This window comes from Callithrix jacchus, chromosome 8 (genome assembly GCF_049354715.1).
Source record: "Callithrix jacchus isolate 240 chromosome 8, calJac240_pri, whole genome shotgun sequence".
In the NCBI taxonomy this organism is placed as follows: Eukaryota; Metazoa; Chordata; class Mammalia; order Primates; family Cebidae; genus Callithrix; species Callithrix jacchus.
In genome coordinates this window covers 104,630,658-104,651,021 of record NC_133509.1, presented here as the reverse complement: position 1 = coordinate 104,651,021, position 20,364 = coordinate 104,630,658, and the positions used below count along the sequence as shown (strand labels likewise).

Genomic DNA, 20,364 nt, shown 5'->3' with positions numbered 1-20,364 from the left:
AGGAGGCTGAAGCAGTAAGGTTGGATGATCATTTGAACCCAGGAGGCAGAGGTTGCAGTGAGCCATGGCAGTGCCACTGCACTCTAGCCTGGGTGACTGAGTGAAACTCTGTCTCAGGGAAAAAAAAAGTTATAGTCACACCCTCATCTTCCAGTGAATTCGGATTTTCATGTGTTAAATTAGCTTAAGATGAGGTCGATGAACAGGGCCAGGAAGAAGTCAGCAGCCAGGGCACTTCTCATTAACACTGCACCACAGAAAGGTTGTCTCCTAAATGTTACTGTCCCTCTCGGCCCCAAAGCTAAATCTGAGGCAGGCCAAGGTCACTCCTGATCTGACCACAGTCCAGGCAGCCAGGCACACCAGTACAGGCCACCTGGAATGGCAGGGCTCCTCACAACGTCTGCAGACACCCACTAAAATCTTCCAGTGGGTTAAGAAGAGATGAGAGGCGTACATTTGGAAACCTACCTAGAATCACTGAAGACTCTGAGTGCTAACCCTAATTGTTTTATTAGCACCCTGTGACCCTCTTTTGCAGAAAGTCGGGTAGGTAAGAATAACCTCTAAGCTGGCAAGCAAGCAGGGTAGTGGGGCACCATTGCTCAGCACATGGAATCTGTGTTTAATGAGGGCTTTAACTCAATTGAGACCCAGTTAACGTGGACTCCAGGTTTCTTTTATTAGAAACTTACAGTGCAAGGGTGGTACCATGTGTTGTCAATGTTCTAAACATGGCACAACAATTAGTCTGCAGAGGGTAATTTCTCAATGCCTTTTCATGACACCAGGGTTCAACAAGCCCTATAATGACCCATCCAGCCTCCCACCACAATCCCTAAGTTTTTTTCATAGTCACAGGTAATTACACCATGGAGAGATGACATCACTTTCATCAACAGGGTTTGCAGCTGACAGGAAGATGCTTTGCAGATGTTTTGGGAACTACATCCTCATTTAGCAAATAATTTGCGATGGTCCCTATTGTTCCTTTCCAAGAACAGAACCACCTTGGCAAGCCTTATGCCTAAACTGGAACCACACAACCAAGAGCCGCTATAGATGAGAACAAAACAACCACACAGGGAAAGACTCCATAACCCAGAGATGACTCCGTAACCCTTTTATCCATCAGGAGAAAACATGGTCTCTTTCTTCCTCCACCAGAATAATTTTCTGGAGGTTAATCTGAGCATGTCCATCAGGAAATACAGAAAACAGGTCTCAGTGAAGCCTGCCATTCATCACAGGTAGTGTGGCTCCCAGAAAAGACCATGGGCAAGAGTCAGACATATTGAACACAAATCCCAGCCAGCCTCATCACTTAAAATCGTCAGTCTCTGAACAAGTTACCGAACCTCTCCTCTGGCTCAGTTTCTCTTTTATAAAATGGTTATACAACCAACTATCCTGGGTGTTCTAAGAGCTTTATGTGGAATGATAACAGAGCCTGACACATATATGATGCTCTATATACATCAGTTTCCCACTTGTCCTCTCCTCTCAACTCCGTGAACATTATCTCTCACTCCAGGGTCCTTCCGAGATGAGGTGAGCCAGGGCCACCTGCCAACATCTCTCTGCTATGGGCCAAAGCCAAGTCATCTCCCAGAGAACCTAGCTCTCAACATTTTCCATTTTCAATGAAAATTAACTCCCTGGCTTTCTCACTGTCATATAGAAATGCAGATGGGTGATTTTCCTGATATTCTAAAATTGTTTAGGTGATTGTGTGATATTTCACATGGCCTAACATACCATGGCAACATTTTAAGGAAAAAAAAAATCAGAAACAAGTAAAATACTGAGTATGTTTAGTAAATAAGCTTTGGGAAAAAAGAGAATGCAAACAAAGGCTTTTTATGAGTCAGCAAGCCAGTTGGACTGAGATCAAACTATGCAAACATGAGCTTTCTGGAAGGCAGTGAGGATTCCTGAAGTAAATTACTCTCTCTTCACTGGTCAAATTTGATAACTGCTCCAAAAATCTCTTATCTCCAACTCAAACAGTCTTTTGCACCTTAAGTTTTATATTTCAATGACAGCAAAGAATATCATCTGCATAAAAAGTCTACTGCACATTGTGACTCAACAGTAGGTCACATACCAATTCTGTTGTTGTATGGGAATTACATCACACATTTTATATGTCAAGTGCCTTCCAATCATTTTTATTAGTCTACACAACACCAACTTAACATTCTTAAGGACTATTGTTTCTGTTTTGCAAAATACACAAAGAGGTTAGGTCATGTGCTTTGCCTCAGGCCAGACAGCAAGTCTCAAGATTACAGGTAATATGAAACAGCTGGGAGATCTGAGAAAGGCTGCTACATGGAAGACATCTTAATTCCTCCTTGTCCAAGAAAGGCAAATTGGGTAGCATGTGCATAGCTTTTATTTTTAATTCTGATTTACCCACTGCATGATGTGACTAGGTATGAAGAATAAGATATGTCTCCTTTTGCCAGTCTTAAAAAGGAAATTTTTCAATAATGTTCACAATTTAAAGGAATGACCAAGGGAAAGCTTGACCCAACACCTCTCTAACACTTTCTTTGCTATAACCCTAAATCTCAAGCTCTAGATGAGAGAAACCAGTATGGAACCTGAACTTTAAAGATGATGTTATTCTACTCTACAACTCTCAAGTACCTCTTCCTACATGATTTTTCCTGCTAAACCTTAGATTGTGATCAAAACTGTGGTATTTGATGATGAGATGATATAAATGATGACTGTGGTATCTATGACCAGAGATAATGCAGACAAATTGCCCCCCAGAGGATGCCCACTACCTAGGTCTGGTGGAATTCTCAGACATGAATGCTCATGTACATACACATACAGCTGGAGTCTACTACAGTCCACTGGATAGCAAGGCTGCATATTTTATAAGCACCCATTTAAAAATGTCTCTGAATTGTGTGTTCAGGAACAGCTACAAGGAACAGGTAAGAAATGCAAGGAGGAGGCCAGGCACAGTAGTTCACACCCATAATCTCAGCACTTTGAAAGGCAGAGGGGAGAGGATCCCTTCAGCTCAGGAGTTCCAGATCAGCCTGGGCAACATACATTTTTTTTTTTTTTTAATTAGTTGGGCATAGCAGTGCATGTCTATGGTCCCAGCTACTCAGGAGGCTGAGGTGGGAGAAATGCTTGAGCCTGGAAGGTCAAAGCTGCAGTGAGCTACGATAGTACCACTGCACTCCAGCCTGGGCAACAGAACAAGACTCTTCTCTAAAATAAATAAAGGAAAAGAAAAAGAAAAAAGAAATGCAAAAAAAGGAAGAGACATTTTCCTGAACTAAACTGCCTTTTCTCGGCTTCAGAGTACCTGAGATCTTGGTTTCTGGGCAAGCCTGCTTGGCATGCTGCTTATGGCAGGCAGAGCCATACAGATGTATTTTGGGTTTCAGGCCTAGAAAGGGCACCTCCCCCATCCCCCAGAAGTCACTCAAAAGAGAGGGAAAATCATTGGTGGCAATTTGGTACACTGGATTTAAACAAAGGTAAACCCCCTTCCCCTGCCAGTACACATGTTTCATGGGGAGAAAAGACTTGGAGGTTGGAGTGGCAGGGAGGGAGCACTCTTTGCAGGTGGGAGAGGGGAAAGAAAACAAAAGAGCCAACTTTCCCATCCTGGTCTGAGCCCACACTGTAAACAGACACATTTTTCCACATTTGGAAAATAATAATCTCTTTATCCAGCCAGTATGGAACCTGATAATTGATTTCAGACCTTGAGTGGGAAGTGGGGAAGGTGTGGGTAGTTGGAATATGAGGTGGAGAATGGGAGGGATGGAGCCAACAAAAGGGAGGGTAGGGGTAAGTAGGATACCTTCATGACACTAAACTGTGGGCCAGTTTGCCAACTTCTGCTCTAAAGACACAGTGGTGAATAAGACAAAGTCACTACACTCTGTGCTCTGGGAGGTCACAGTGGTATGCCAGGCACCAGGCTAGGCCCTGGCCCTACTATTAGCTGTGAGACTCTGGGCAGCAAGTGCACAGTTCTCTGAAGCCCAAGCTGGTTCTGACTAGTCCTTCCTTCCTTCCTGCTCTGGCAGTCATTCCATTCATGTGCATACTTATTGAGCACGAAAAGTTCTGGGCTGGGGGAGAACCTCTTTTACAAAGACCCAAATATTTTAAAGCCTAAACATTTTAGGCTTTTCAGGCCACATGGTCTTTGTCACAACTACTCAACTCTGCCATTGTAGCACAAAAGCAGCCACAGACAATATATACATGAATGAGCATTGCTGTGTTCCAATAAAGCTTTAGGGACACTGAAGTTTGAGTTTCATATAAATTTTTAAGTCATGAAATATCCTTCTGATTTTTTTCCAACCGTTTAAAAATATCAACAGTTAACTGGAAGACTACAAAAGCAGATGGCAGGTAGGATTTGGCCTGTGGGCCAGTTTGCCAACTTCTGCTCTAAAGACACAGTGGTGAATAAGACAAAGTCACCATACTTTGTGGTTCTTCAACTACCACTTCTAGAGGTCTCCTCTGGTTTTGGAGTGACCCTATCCTGGTCTTCTCTTCCTTTGAAACCTCATATAACCATTATGCCCACATTGTAGGGTCCCAATCATCATGGCCCCCTGGGTTATGCCAGGGGCTCCTCATGACTAGGGAGGAAAGGCTTGGGTTAAGAATCAGAATGGGGTTGAAGGAAAGGCAAATCTATATGTTGGTAGTGGAGAAGGCTACAATGGAACAAAAAAAAAATCAGTAATTGTTTCTTCCAACAATTCAAAAAAAAAAAATAGCTGAGACTGTACTATTATCTGTTTATGTTGGGTAACTGGGTGGTGGCAGCTGATAGAGAATAAAAGAACACGAAACTGTGGAGGCTCTACAGCCATAGTATACCACTCCCCTACTGCTCCCACCAAAGTCCCCTTCCAGATTCTAGTTCAGAGATCCCTCTACAGGAAACACATCCACAGTGAAGAAAAGTGCCATGTATGTGTTTCTAATAAAGTCCAGTAGGAACACCAGTACTGGTGAGTTTAGTGGTGATTCCAGAGCTCACAGACACAGGGGTAGGTTGTGGCACACCACCCAGAGGCCTACTGTACACGCCCAAACAGGTCCTTTCTAAAAGGGCATTTTGTCTAGAGGACCACACAAAGACCAACTAGAAAGATCTCTAGAGCACTGCTGAAGGCAATAAGGGCTATAAAAACTCAAAAAGGCTTAATGGGTTGGGTGTGTGGCTCAGACCTGTAATCCCAACACTTTGAGAGGCCAAGGTGGGTGGATCACCTGAGGTCAGGAGTTTGCGACTAGCCTGGCCAACATGGTGAAACCTTGTCTCTATTAAATAATAAAAAAAATTAGCTGGGTGTGGTGGCATGCGCCTGTAGTCTCAGCTACTCGGGAGGCTGAGGCAGGAGAATCGCTGGAACCCGGGAGGTGGAGGTTGCAGTGAACCAAGATCATGCCACTGCACTCCAGCCTGAGCGACACAGTGAGACTCTGTCTCAAAAAAAAAAAAAACCCGAAAAACAAAACCAAACAAAAGAGGCTCAATGGTGCATTTCTAGCCCCTGCTAGGGCCCCTCCAGCTCACCTCTTCAACCACAAAGTCCTAAGAATCATGAAAGCATTTACTGAAGGACAAAGAAGTGATTTTAAAGGTTATTCCAGGTAAACCCCTTCATTTGACAGAGGGAAAGCTGAGCCTCACAATGGTTAAATCTCTTGCTAAGATCACAACATTTGTAGTGTCAGTGACCAGGTCCTATTTTCACTACATTATAATTCTTCAATTATGCACTCATTCTGTGAAAAAGCACAGAAAGATAAGAAACAAGAGAGCTAACAATAATTACATACTTATTGTATTATCTCAATCTTCACAGTCACCCAATGAGGTAGGTACTATTATTATCCCATTCTGCAGCTGAGGAAACAGAGGCTTGCAGCAGTAAAACAACTTGTTCAGCGTCACAGGGCAAGCAAGTAATGAGAATGGGCACTGAACACAGGCAGCCTGATTCCAAATTCCCCCACCCCCTGCTATCCCTCCCCAGCCTCCCCGCCACCCTTAATCTGCATATTGTGTTCCTTATTCCTCTGGTCTTCCTGATGATTATGGCTGGGGGAGAGGGGTGACAAGGTTACCACCAGCAGGGTCCCACACACTCCTCCAACTGGCTCATTAGGCCCCAGAAGGACTGGTTTCCTGCTATATTTATACACCATAGCATGAAAGCCTTCCACCCTCTGCTCTCCCTGAAACTGCCTGAAAGGAGGAGAGTCTCCTGTTCTAGTCTTTAGATAAACAATGGTATTAAGTATTTTCCCACCCACACACAGAAGGCAGGTCAGAACTCACCAGAAGCAAGTCCGTCTCCAAGCAGGGTGCTAAGGATCACCAGCAGAAGGAACACTCCATGTCCCACGGAGGCCACGGCAAACACTGAGGTGCTCTTTGGTGCTATCCTGCCATGGCACATCTTTTATCTGTCCAAGTTTTTTTAAAAAAGAAAAAGATTTAAAATCCAGAAGAATCCTGTAATCAACAAACAAACAAGGACATAGATAAAGTGAAAACTTCAGCCATAAGTAAGTTAAAAGCAGCTGCTTTGGTAAGGAAACCATAATCACACACAAAATTGACAAAATTCCAGCCAGGAGAGACAAGCACAGAAGCGGCTTTCAACTTCTCCCTGGGGAAACAAGGCCTACAGAGTGCTGTAGCCAGGAGGTGGGCTCTGTCTCACCTGGGTGTCAGTCAGGCACAGCAGGGCTTTCAGAAACTGCCCAGCTCTGCCCTACCGCCTGCCTGGAGGCTCCAGCAGAGAGGCGGCTATTGACACAGACCTGTTACACCCAAGTCAAGCTTTGCCTTTGTCACTTGGACTCAGAACAAGTTCAACTAACCAAAAAGAGAGAGAACACGTGTATAAAGGGAGAATACACTGCCTAGAGAAGGAATGCAGCAGTGGGAGCTGAGGGCCCTGGCCTGCTTGCTAAACTGCCAAAGGCTGATGAGCTGGAGGATCTGACTAGACAGACGTGAATCTCAAAAACTGACTAATTAATCAAAGCTCACCCAACACACCTGTGACCACATTCTGTCGGCTGTCCCTAACAAAGAATGGGAGAGGAGAGGAGGAACAGGACAGGACTTAGAGAATGGGCTGTAATCGCTAATTAGCCCTACCACCCACCCACTCTAGTTCAAAGATTTCAGAAAAGTAGGAACCAGAAGGGAGAGAGAGGGGAAAGAGGGAACGGAAGGGAGGGGAGGGGGAAAGGAAGGGAGGGGAGGGGAAAGGAGGGGAGGGGAGGGGGAGAGGGGGAGAGAGAATCAGAGGTCAAGACTTTAAAGATTTTCTTTTTTTTATTATACTTTAAGTTCTGGGGTACACAACCTCATGCAGGATTGTTACATAGGTATACACATGCCCTGGTAGTTTGCTGCATCCATTCCTCCACCCCGTCACCTACTTTAGGTATTTTTCCTAATGTTATCCCTCCCAAATCCACCACCCCCAACCCCCACGCTATCCCTCCCCTAGGTCTCCCACCCTGCAATAGGCCCCAGTGTGTGATGTTCCCCTCCCTGTGTCCATGTATTCAACACCCACTTATGAGTGAGAACGTGCAGTGTTTGGTTTTCTGTTCTTGTGTCAGTTTGCTGAGAATGATGGTTTCCAGCTTCATCCATGTCCCTGAAAAAGACATGAACTCATCCTTTTTTAATGGCTGCATAGTATTCCATGATGTATATATGTGGCACATTTTCTTTATCCAGTCTATCACTGATAGGCATTTGGGCTGGTTCCAAGTCCTTGCTATTGTAAACAGTGCTGCAATGAACACCATGTGCATGTGTCTTTATAACAGAACAATTCATAATCCTTTGGGTATAACAGTAATGGGATTGCTGGGTCAAATGGTATTTCTAGATCCTTGAGGAATCGCCACACTGTCTCCCACATGGTTGAACTAATTTACACTCTCACCAACAGTGTAGAACCATTCCTATTTCTCTACATCCTCTCCAGCATCTGTTGTCTCCAGATTTTTTAACAATTGCCATTCTAACTTGCGTGAAATGGTATCTCAACGTGGTTTTGATGTGTATTTCTCTAATGAACAAAGCTGGAGGCATGTCACCTGACTTCAAACTATACTACAAGGCTACAGTAATCAAAACAGCATGGTATTGATACCAAAACAGAGATATAGACCAATGGAACAAAACAGAGGCCTTGGAAGTAACACCACACATCTACAACCATCCGAGCTTTGACAAACCTAACAAAAACAAGCAATGGGGAAAGGATTCCCTGTTTAATAAACAGTGTTGGGAAAACTAGCTAGCCATGTGCAGAAAGCTGAAACTGAACCCCTTCCTTACACCTTATACAAAAATTAGCTCCAGATGGATTAAAGATTTAAACATAAGACCTCACACCATAAAAATCCTAGAAGAAAACCTAGGCAATATCATTCAGGACATAGGCATAGACAAGGACTTCATGACTAAAGCACCAAAAGCAATGGAAACAAAAGCCAAAACAGACAAATGGGATCTAATTAAACTTAAGAACTTCTGCACAGAAAAAGAAACACTCATTAGAGTGAACTGGCAACCAACAGAATGGGAAAAAATTTTTTGCAATCTACCCATCTGACAAAGGGCTGATATCCAGAATCTACAAAGAACCAAAACAAATTTACAAGAAAAAAACAACCCCATCAAAAAGTGGGCAAAGGATATGAACAGATACTTTTCAAAAGAAGACATTTTACCAGTAGTGATGAGTATGAAAAATGCTCATCATCACTAGTCATTAGACTTTAAAGATTATTTTCTATAAGCCTTTAGGGAGGCAACTGGATTGACAATACATTATAATACACTATGGTGTGGGCCTATTGTATTTTAGTTGACTTATTTGGTTTCATTTGCCAGTTATTTTAGTTTACAATAGGTATTCCATATAATATTACATTTCCTTTTTTTAAGTTATACACACACACACACCCTTCTCCATTAACAAGGCTTTATATGCATAGATTAGGGAGTCTGTCATCTATAACCTTAATAAAGGATGCCCCTGGGACTCTGCCAGAGATATTACCCAGATCTGATTTTGTTTGTTTTGAGACAGAGTCTTGCTCTGCTGCCCAAGCTGGAGTGCAATGGCATCATCTTGGCTCACTGCAACCTCCACATCCCGGGTTCAAGCAATTCTCCTGCCTCAGGCTCCCAAGTAGCTGGGATTACAGGTGCCTACCAGCACACCCAGCTAACATTTGTATTTTTAGTAGAGACAGGGCTTTACCAAGTTGGCCCAGCTGGTCTCAAACTCCTGGCCACAACCCCCCATCTCAGCCTCCTAAAGTGCTGGGATTATAGGCATGAGCTTCTGCACCTAGCCCCCAATCTGATTTTAATCTGTGTCTGAAGCGTAACTCAGGCCTATGCTCCCTACCTAAAGAGGGTAACTGAAAAGCTGTCAAAAGGTTCATGAACAGAGCTGGCCACTGGTCTTCACCAACTTCCCTCTAATAATTGTGACTATGGCAGTCTTCTGTTCCTAGCTTTCACCCAGACTCCAGTTTGAGCCTTTAAAACTGAATAACAGGTATGGTTCCTAGAGAATCTGGGGTGGAGTCTGTGAATAACCACCAAACAATACAGAAAACTGTGTGTGGAATGTGTGCCCATTTAACTGGCTAAGAGCAGTAAAGTCAGAATACCTGGATTCAAATCGGTTTTCTTATTATGACCTTGTGGTAAAGTCATATAACATCTCTTAGCCTCAGTTTTCTTATCTGTAAAATAGGGACAGTAACCATACTAACTTCATAGGGTTGATATAAGGATTAGGACAGACAAAGTGTCTGCCAAAGTGCTTGGTACTTTTTAAGACCTCAGTAAACACCAGCTGCTGTTACTATTGTAATCACTAACAAGACCTGCACTTCAGGAGCCTTCGAGTTCCTCAAGTTCCACCATCTCATTTGACAGATGCCAAATCAAGGTCCAAAGAGGTTAAGGGATATGCTCAGGGGCCCCAGCTGGTCAGTAACAGAGTTGGCAATGGGCCCTTTGGTGTTGCTGTTTTAGATGCAGCCACACCAGGTAACCCTACCAGGCAGCTGTCATCCCCTGGAGGCAATAACCAGTGGATCATCAAGAATGACACCTGTATGTGCCACATCACAGCATGTGCACAAAAAATATTTAAGTAGTGAATGAACTGCGGCCACATAAGATAGTGTTCTGTGCATAAGTGGTGGTAGTCAGGAAAGACTGCCGATAGAAGGTGATGCTAAGCTGAATCCTAAAGGATGTGAGAGGGAAGGAGGGAGGGAAGAAGGGAGGAAGGAGGGATGGATGAAGGGAGGAAGGAAGAAGAGAGAAACAAGGGAGGGAGAGAGGGAGGGAGGGAGGCAGGCAGGCAGGCAGCAGGCAAAGAAAGATGGAGGCACCAAATACAAGTGGATCGGTGTATTATGGAAGCACATTACTCCTGACAAAGGCTGGAGGCAGGGGCTAAGCAGGCGGGTTCAAATTTTACCCTTACAAGGATTCTAAACAGGGAAATAAGACTAAGTTCATTTAGGAAGATCATTCTGGCAGGGATTTTAGAGGATTTTGATTGGGGGGCGGGGGCAGGCAGAAGAGCTGTGGGGCCTGCCAAATGGTAAAGAATCTTAGATTTATTTTTTTGGTGTGTGTTTTTGTTTTTTAAAGATACAGGGTCTTGCTCTGTCATCCAGGCTGGAATGCAGTGATGTGAGCATAGGTCACCTGAACTCCTGGGTTCAAGCAATCCTTCTGCCTCAGCACCCCGAGTAGCTGGGATTACAGGAGCACAACACCACGCCTAGTTTTTGTTTGTTTGTTTGTTTGTTTGTTTGTTTTAAGACAGAGGGTGTCTCGTTAAGTTGCCTGGGCTGCTCTCAAACTTCTTTCTGGCCTCAAGCAATCCTCCTAACTTGGCCTCCCAAAGCGCTGCAATTAGAAGGATAAGCCACTCTGCCTGGCTAGCATTTTATAATAAATATAGACCCCTATGGAGAGCAACTTGTTAATATCTATCCAAAATAAAATGCACATATAGTCTGACCTATCAATTCCAAAATCTGCGCTAAGAAATCACACGTGCAATGACATATATGAAAGACATTCACGTACTGCTTATAAAGGCAAAAGACTAAAGCAACCTAAAAGTTCATCAAAGAGGGGTGCTTAAATAGTACACCCAATATAATGAAATACCTGCGGTGGTGTAAAAAGAACTTCTAAAATTAGTACATGAAAAAAATAACTTGTGTATATGCATGTATTTTTAAAGGACACGTAAACACACACACACACACACACACTCACACACACACACCCCTGTAAGTACTGAAAAACAACTGGAATAAAGCATAAGAAATTGGTAACTAATGATTGCCTTCAGGGAGGGGAAATGAGTGGTTAACAGGGAAGGAGAAAAACATTTTTTACTGCATGTTTCCTTTTACTATCTTGAGTGTTGTATTTTGTACATATATTACCTATTCAAACAAAATATAAAGTTAATGTAGCAAGGCCTTCCAATAGACAACCTGTCTTCTCTCTCAACAAACTGCCATTAAAACAAATCTCAAAAACCTAATTGCTCCCTCCCCCAGGAATATAGTCATTTTAGGGGCTCAGCACAAGGGTCATCTAGAGGAATTCTTCCCTGACACTTCACACCACACCCACCTCCAATGACCCCTTCTTACCTTGCTTCAACTGTACCTTTAACAGGTTATGACACCTATTTGCTCATCTGTCTCACCATACTAGGCTAAGAGTTCCTTGAAGGCAGGGACAGTGAATTACTCAACTTGGAATCTTCTCTAGCCAGCACAAGGCCTGTCATCTGACAGGCAGGCAGCAAAGGTTTGCCAAAATCATGAATACTGTAGGGAGGAGCCAGTACGGAATTGGAGCAGAGAAGATGTACATGTTTGAGTTCCTGATTGGTTTTAGGGTTTTTGTTTTTGTTTTGCAGAAACAACTGGCTCCTCCCTTACTGCTTAAGCAGCTACCTGAGTCGAGGAACCAATTCCACCACGAAGCCTAAGGCGGGATAGGTGCAGAACAGACTGGGTGATGGAAATGGGGCTTTGCAAAGAAAAGATAAATGGACAGTAGTCAGTGGAGTGTTTATATGTAAGGCTAGGTCAAGAGTTAACTGTTTCAGAAATAAAAGAGAGGAAAGCTAGCCCCTAAAACTCCAAAGTATTGTCCAGAATGGGAGAACTTGGCTACGTGGAAAAAGGGCCACACTATAAATCTAATCATTTTAAGAAATAATCTGCTTGGAATATAGAATTTTGAAAAACAAGACCTGTTTTGGGATTGTGGCTTTAGTACATCAAGCAAAAAGAAAAGCATTTCAAAACAAGTTAATACTAGGTATTCATTATCCCTAGAGAAATACTGAAGCTAAAACTTTGTTTAAACAAAAAGAATCCGTTTCACTTCAGTATTCCCTTTAGCATGTACATGACTACTTCACCTAATTAAAAAAAAATTATCATTGGAAAGGAACCTGAAACTAACTCTCAGGTTCAAAACTAGCACTCAGCCATCCTCAGAAGGAATATCACGTGTTAACTTGGAGGTGAGACAGAGGAGAGGGCCTGCAATGACTCAGTCCCACCTCTGCCACCAGACAGCTGGCTGGTCATGAAGGCTCTGCCTTATGTTTCCACATCTGAAAAAGGCTCTAAGGTCTCTCTCAGCCACAGAATTTTTCACTGCTTCTACCCTTCTCTTGTTCTCTTCTTGTAATCCAATCTCTTCCCCTCAGTAGCCAGCGTTCCTCTTCAAAACACAGGTGAGGAGAGTCACCCTTCTGATTTTATTTCTTGGGAACTAGTGCTGCTGCCCCAATAGCCAGTGGTAGCAGGAGGCCCCAGCTAGACTGTCAGCCCCAAAAGGGCAGCCTCTCTACCTCTGTAAACCCACAACATCAACAGCTAGGTGACTATGCCCTACCGAATGTGATGTCATGGACACTCACTTCCTGTCCATAAGTTCCTCCAATGAGGAAGAACACTGCCCTCATGCCAGAGCTCTGATCTTGAGGAAGTCACTTACTTCATCTCTGCCCCTGTTTCCTCATTTGTAAAGTGGGGCTGTTACTTGCTTGACTATCTCCCTAGGCTTTCTTGAGGCTCAAAAGGAACAAAACATGAGGAAATGCTCTGTAAATTAGAAACACCCAGGGCTTACGTTTACATCTTCGCCAGAAGCGAAGACAGCAGAGGGCTATCTGAGAAATGATGACACGCATGGTGGGCTTCTGGTGTTAAAAGTCTGCAACACAAGCCCAAATTTCACATTATTTACTGGTTTCTTGTTGCCACAGATGCTTCCAGGTTAACCCAAGAGCCTGCTAATAAGGTTAAAGGTGTCCTGGAGACAACAGGAACACCAGAAGACACATTTCAAAAATGGCTTCTGGCCTTGGGAGGCAGCAGCAGCAGCAGCTGGGGCCAGCCAGGAAACAGCCAGGGCTCCCTGTTCCCTAGGCAGCCAGGGTCCAGATCTCAGTTCATGTGCCTGGCTACCCTGGGGCCCAGCCCTGCCGAGAATGCCAAAGTCCTGCTGAAGGTGTAAGGTCATCTCACACTATTGAACTCTTCTCCTGAAGACAAGAGGGGCCTGATTCAGTAAAGCATGGCTCCCAGGTGCTGTGTGGTTAAATCACACTCTGTTTACATGTAATTTTTATTTTATTTTATTTTTTTGAGATGGAGTTTCACTCTTGTTACCCAGGCTGGAGTGCAATGGCGAGATCTCGGCTCACCGTAACCTCCACCTCCTGGATTCAGGCAATTCTCCTGCCTCAGCCTCCTGAGTAGCTGGGATTACAGGCACGCGCCACTATGCCCAGCTAATTTTTTGTATTTTTAGTAGAGACGGGGTTTCACCATGTTGACCAGGATGATCTCAATCTCTTGACCTCGTGATCCACCCGCCTCGGCCTCCCAAAGTGCTGGGATTACAGGCTTGAGCCACCGCACCCGGCCCAATTTTTTTTTTAATTTGAGATGGAGTCTCGCTCTTTGCCCAGGCTGAAGTGCAGTGGCACAATCTCGGCTCACTGCAGCCTCCGCCTCCTGACTCAAGTGATCAGTCTGCCTCAGCCTCTACAGGTAATTTTTAGAACAAATTGTTTCTTAAACCATGGCTCCTCTGTCCATTAGTTAAGATAGGGAACTGGGATGACAAAAACAACGTAAATCCTTTTCTTGCCTCCGACTAATCAAGACAGGAGATAATGGTAGTAATGGTGAGAGTCTAGAACAAGAGAGTTTATTCCTTTGATAAACCATGTTCACCGACCTTGATCCTGCCACATGATGGGAAACAACAAAGAACAGTTTGAGAAATGTGAACAGAATTTAACCAGCTAATTACATTTCATTTGAGGTTGAAATGATAAGAAGTCCTAACACTTTGAAGTCCAAAGTTCCCCAGAGGGGTGTGATAAGTAAGAGAAATGACTAATACAGCCAAAGCTGCCCAGGCCCTTCCTTAACCTCTCTTTCTTCCCCTCTGTACTCCTACTTACCCTGAAATAGTCAGGTCACAGCATCAAAAGATATCTAAACATTCATTGGATCTTAATGTCTCCTACCCCCCAAAATTAAGTTACTCTTCTGTCTTCTCCCACTGTGGATCAATGGATTCTTCCAGTCCTACTAACCTCTCTATCTTCCCCTTTCCTTTGCACCACTAATGCTTGAGTGCTTCAACAGCCACAGATTCTACTGGACTCTAACATCCTGTCAGGCCAGAATATCACCTTATCCATCTCCTTTAATCTCCAACTCCTACCTGAAAAGACAAACATCAAACTCTTATTACAATCACACCCCCTCCAAATCACAAACATTACCCTCCACTTTCCTCTTAAGCCACCTAAGCCATTATAGAGTGTAAGAGGTTTTTTTTTGTTGTTTTGTTTTTAATTGCTTTGATATTCCCTGTGCTCTTGTCTTCCACCCCCAGAATTGCTCACCACATCATCTGGGCATCATGCTTTCCCCAACTTCAGACAATAGGAACACCAGAAGACACACTACCACCCTACGTAAGCCTTCTCTTTAACAAGTTTCCAACACCTCTCTTCTAGCACCTAACAACAGAATGACTGCAGCAGGGACCTGAACACAAGACAGGAGAGACAGCCTGGGTTCCAGTTGCCACTGAAAAGTGGTTTGACCTCAGGCAAGTCAGTGAGTCTTCCTGGTCTCAGGGGTGAACCTGGATGATCCCCAAAGGACCTCTCAGTTCTAAGAAAACTGGAATGTCTTCTGGGGAATAGGAGAGGCCCAAAAGTATTTCCTCTAAAAAGTAAGACAACAAAGGCTCCAACTGGAAGGAAGAAACATTAACACTATCCTCATTATTCTGACTGAGCAGCACATTCCCCTCCATCTTCCGAAGATGGATCCCTAGCATCTACCTTCCTCCTCTGCATTGCAGCAAACCCAGGAGAATCCACTTTCCCTTTAGGGTTTAATCAATCCATCAGCATATTTATATGGACTATCCATACACAGTGTTCCTAAAATGCTTTCCAAAAATAACACAGGTCTTAACAACAACAACAAAACCCAACCTCTGCACACATTGCAGAGCTATAGGGGCCGGGGGAGAAAAGATACAAGATGAAAAAGGCAAGAGAGAACAAACAAGACTGGACAGGAAAAAAAGGGAGAGAAAGCAAAGTGCGTGTGAGCAGGAACCAAGCCTGTCCTAAGGTCCTGACCTGAAGGTAAGAAACCCCTTCTCCAGTCCCAGCTTCAACACGACTGATGGGCCAAACTTGGGACAAGCACTTTGCTTCCATGCCTTTGTTTTCTCATCAGTAAAATTAAACAGTTGAACTACATATCTCTCAGGGAGGCCAGTATCATGGAAACATGTTGGCAAATATTATCAATTGGGTGGTCTAGGGCAAGTTATTTTCAGTTACCGTCTGTAAACTGGATAAACGATACCCACCTCATTGAGTTGTTGTGCGGTGAAATTAAGACAAACGTGAGACACACAGGATGATGTCTGAAACAATGGGTGCTCAAATTCATGCTAAGCCCCTTCCTGTTCTAACAGGATGTGACCGACCCCCACTAGACTCCCAAAGGGCACAGTTTCAGCTGGTTTAGAAACACTGCCTGAGACTAGGGTCAAAACACAATGTTAGTTTAGACAAAAGAACACTAAGAAGTTAAACAAGTGAACCTCCCACATTCTTTCCCATCAAATTCTAAAAATATTTTTTAAAGCACTTAGCACTACCTCCCCTCCAAATTAAACAGCTTTTGTGACTCTCCTAAAATAATATCAGTTTCTGGGAGACTTAGGGAATATATACATACACACACTCATTCTCATTAAGTAGGTAGTATTAGCCCCATTTTACAGATAAATGGAATCCAAGGTGCCTGGAAGTCTCCTCCTCCTGCTTCCCTACTTAATCGGGCTCCCTGCTCTTTTGTTTTCCAAACAAAAACTCAAGTTTAGTTCCCATTTAAGTTTTTGGAGAATTTCTCACTTCAGCCCAAAGGCATGGAAGGCTCTTCCAAACCCTCATCATTCCTGCCTGGACCAGCAATGGAACAGTCAATTGAATTCCTCCCCAAAGGCCACTCACAGTTATTTAACTTTTGTATGCTGCATTTCCTCAGGTAATAAACTCCTGCAGAGACCACCAATTCTGTGCCCCCAAAGTGTTTAACAAATAATTCTCGAAGGAATGAGAAAAAAAGATAAACTCAGAAGATACAATTTGTATAGAAAAATACCAAATGGCAAAATAGCAGGACATATAAAACAGGAGAAAAAAGATTATATAAATCCTGAAATTTGGCCAGGTAGCAAAACAGATGCTTGGCAGGAGCGACTGTAATTGGTTTCTAGACCCTAGAGATATACCTCATATGTGATCACATCTCTCTCCTTGGTTCCCATCAGGGCTGAGTGGAACAGGCTTCAATACCCAGTTGGCAAATACAGTCCTGGAAGCTGATTTGCTAAAGCTGACTTCTTAGGGCTCTGTGTTTCCAATGACTATACTGCGATTCAGCTAATATTTGCTGACTGTCTTCTATGCAAGGCTTGGGTGATCACAGAGATGAATTGGGGCACAGTTCTTACTCTCAAGGAATTCACAACTTACGTGAGAGGAATTATGTTTATCTACGTAACACTGTCAAATTGTTAGTAGGGCCCAAAAGAAGGTTTTTCTAAAATGCTATGAGAGCAGAGGAGACAGAAACGATTTCTGATGGGAGTAGGGAGAAGTGAAAGAGAAAGCTTTGAGTTGGACCTTGAACCCATGAACACATTTAGAGCTTCCAGGACAGTGTTTTGCATGCACAGTGCTACTTAAAGGAAATGGAAGAACAATTCACCAAAAGAATGGCAGAGAGGAGAGAAAAAAAACCTGTTAATTTTGTCTGCCTAATCACTGAATGGTAACAAAAAATAAACGTCTGTCTATATACCTTCACTCAAGATTGTTTAGGACCTAAATTTTGGCATTCAGAGTACTTATAGCTATGCAGGAAACACCTCCTCCAGGTCAAAAATAGCAAACCCTAGAGAACTGGCTGATGCAGTTATGTTTACTTTTTACCATCTCTGTGGATCGTTCTCCAAAGGCCCCAGAGTGGGATGGTATAAACAGGTCTGTGTCACTTCCTGGTTCTCAGGCCTTCTGCTACATTCCCAGTCAGTCTGGGAAAACTGCCTATTTAAAAATAAACTTTAAAAACTCACCCAAAACTCCAACCCTAAACCACCCTTCCCTCTATCTCATTCAATTTCACTGAAATTAAAAGGAGAGTGAGAAATAAGACAAAAATGACCACAGAAAATGAGTTCTCAGATTAAAACAAAAATAGGTCCTCAACTGAGCTCAATGTCAAGAGACTTGGATTCTACTTGTGTTTCTCCTATAACTGGAAAGCCTGACCTTGAACAAGCAGGATGCTTCATCTCTCTGCACCACAGCTACTTCAGCATTTTCTTTACCTCAATGTAGCTATCTAACTTTCTGGACTTCTATTTCCTTTCTATAAAATGGTACTAATAATTCCTATACCACGGGGCTATTTTAAGTATTATATGGGAAATGTATATAAAATACTTAGCATAGCGCCTGTGACTTAGTAAGTCATCAAAAATGGTAGTTACTATTACAGTCATCACCGTCTATCATTATTATTGTCATCATCATCTGAAAATGCAGGGCTGGACTAGACAATCTCTACTTAAAGAGCTTCTCTAGTTTCAAATCCTGATATCCCGATTCTATTTTTTTTCCCTGAGATGCTCTGTTGCCCAGGCTGGGGTGCAATGGCACAGTCTCGGCTCATAGCAACCTCCGCCTCTCAGGTTCAAGCGATTCTCATGCCTTAGCCACCCATTAGTTAGAATTACAGGTGTGCGCCACCAGGCCCAACTGATTTTGTATTTTTAGTAGAGGCAGGGTTTCACCATGTTGGCTGGGCTGGTTTCAAACTTCTGGCCTCATGTAATCTCCCTGCCTTAGCCACCCAAAGTGCTGGGATTACAGGCGTGAGCCACTGTGACAAGCCCCAATCCGGATTCTTTAAGTCACTTTCTACTTTTTTCTTTTTATTTTCTTCTGTTTTTTTTTTTTGTTTGTTTTTTGTTTTTTTTTTCCCCAGGGGGCTGGACAGCAAGAAAAGGGAGATAAACTTGGCAAAACAGTTAAATACACATCCTCAGCCTTTATGTTAGAAATACAATTAGAAAATCCATTAGTGAGTGAAATGAGGCATATTACTCCCCTAACAGAAAAATCTTGCGTATTTCTTATATTAAATCCACAGCATTGTGGCAAGTTTGCCAACAACACACTGTCCATACTTCCATGAGTACCAAGGACAACCCCACCCCCACTCCACCAGCCAGCACAATTTGACTTCACCCACCTCACCTTTCACTGTATAAACAAACTTCTCAGCAGCTCCTTAGAGTGCCCTATAAGATAGTAGAGTGGCCAATCCACCCCTTTCTAATAATGACTAATCCTTCCACAAAGTATTTATCCTTACAGAGTTTTCCTGGCTGGGCGCCATGGCTCATGCCAATAATCCCAGCATTTTGGGAGGCCAAGGCAGGCGGATTACCTGATGTCGGGAGTTCAAGACCAGCCTGACCAACATCAAGAAACCCCATCTCTACTAAAAATACAAAATTAGACGGGCATGGTAGTGCATGCCTGTAATCCCAGCTACTCAGGAGGCTGAGGCAGGAGAATTGCTAGAACCTGGGAGGCGGAGGTTGTGGTGAGCTGAGATCATGCCGTTGCACTCCAGCCTGGGCAACAAGAACGAAATTCCATCTCAAAAAAAAAAAAGAAAAGAAAGTCAGCCGGGCACGGTGGCTCACACCTGTAATCCCAGCATTTTGGGAGGCCGAGGCGGGTGGATCATGAGGTCAAGAGATGGAGACCATCCTGGTCAACATGGTGAAACCCCATCTCTACTAAAAATACAAAAAATTAGCTGGGCATGGTGGCCTGTGCCTGTAATCCCAGCTACTCAGGAGGCTGAGGCAGGAGAATTGCCCGAACCCAGGAGGCGGAGGCTGCGGTGAGCCGAGATTGCGCCATTGCACTCCAGCCTGGGTAACAAGAGTGAAACTCCGTCTTAAAAGAAAAGGAAGTCTTCCTGGTTAATTTCAATGTGGCCAAAAAATCAGATGACCTTCCCAAAAGTTAGTGTAACTAGGAACATTCAGCTTCACCACGGCCAAGGCAGTTAACTGTAATTAAATTTGGATGAAATAAACAAACATTTTTATCCATCCATCCATCCATCCATCCATCCATCCATCCATCCAGTGTCTGTGAAGTGCCAAATGCTATAGAAGATATCAAAAACTAATAGGATGGGGTGAGTGAGAAAAATAAAGGATGATGCCTAGGTTTCTGGCCTAAGTAATTGCATAAATGGTAGAAGCTACCACAGGAGAAAAAGAATACAGGTGAATAAGCAGGTTTTGTCAGGGAACATAATGAATTTCATTCAAATTATTCTTTAATATGTTGACCTAGGGTACCTGAGGGATAATCAGTAGAAAGCTCTAGCAGGCAAATTAGAAATGAATGTGAAACCTTACAGAGCACTCTGAACTTGGGATATAGCCCTGGAGTGATCAACCTGTAAGTGATGGTTGAAACCAGGCAAAATAGATGAGCTCACCTAGGAAAGAGGGCAGGTTGAGAAGAAAGTCAAGGACAGAATCCTAGGGAGAACACTAACTTACAATGGGCATACTGAGGAAGG

The 20,364-nt window shown here is 43.5% G+C and overlaps 1 protein-coding gene across 2 annotated transcripts in view; it reads right to left on the bottom strand.

Annotated features, from left to right (window-relative positions):
- Positions 1-20,364, bottom strand: part of SUSD6 (sushi domain containing 6) — a 103,046-nt gene that overhangs the window by 46,164 nt on the left and 36,518 nt on the right. The window contains exon 2 of one of the 2 annotated variants that reach the window (XM_078335251.1): positions 6,356-6,532. In XM_078335251.1, coding sequence (XP_078191377.1) covers positions 6,356-6,476 — 121 coding nt within the window. In that variant the 5' untranslated portion in view covers positions 6,477-6,532. The remainder of the gene's footprint in view (positions 1-6,355; positions 6,533-20,364) is intronic. The other variant, XM_035260828.3, reaches the window with a different exon arrangement.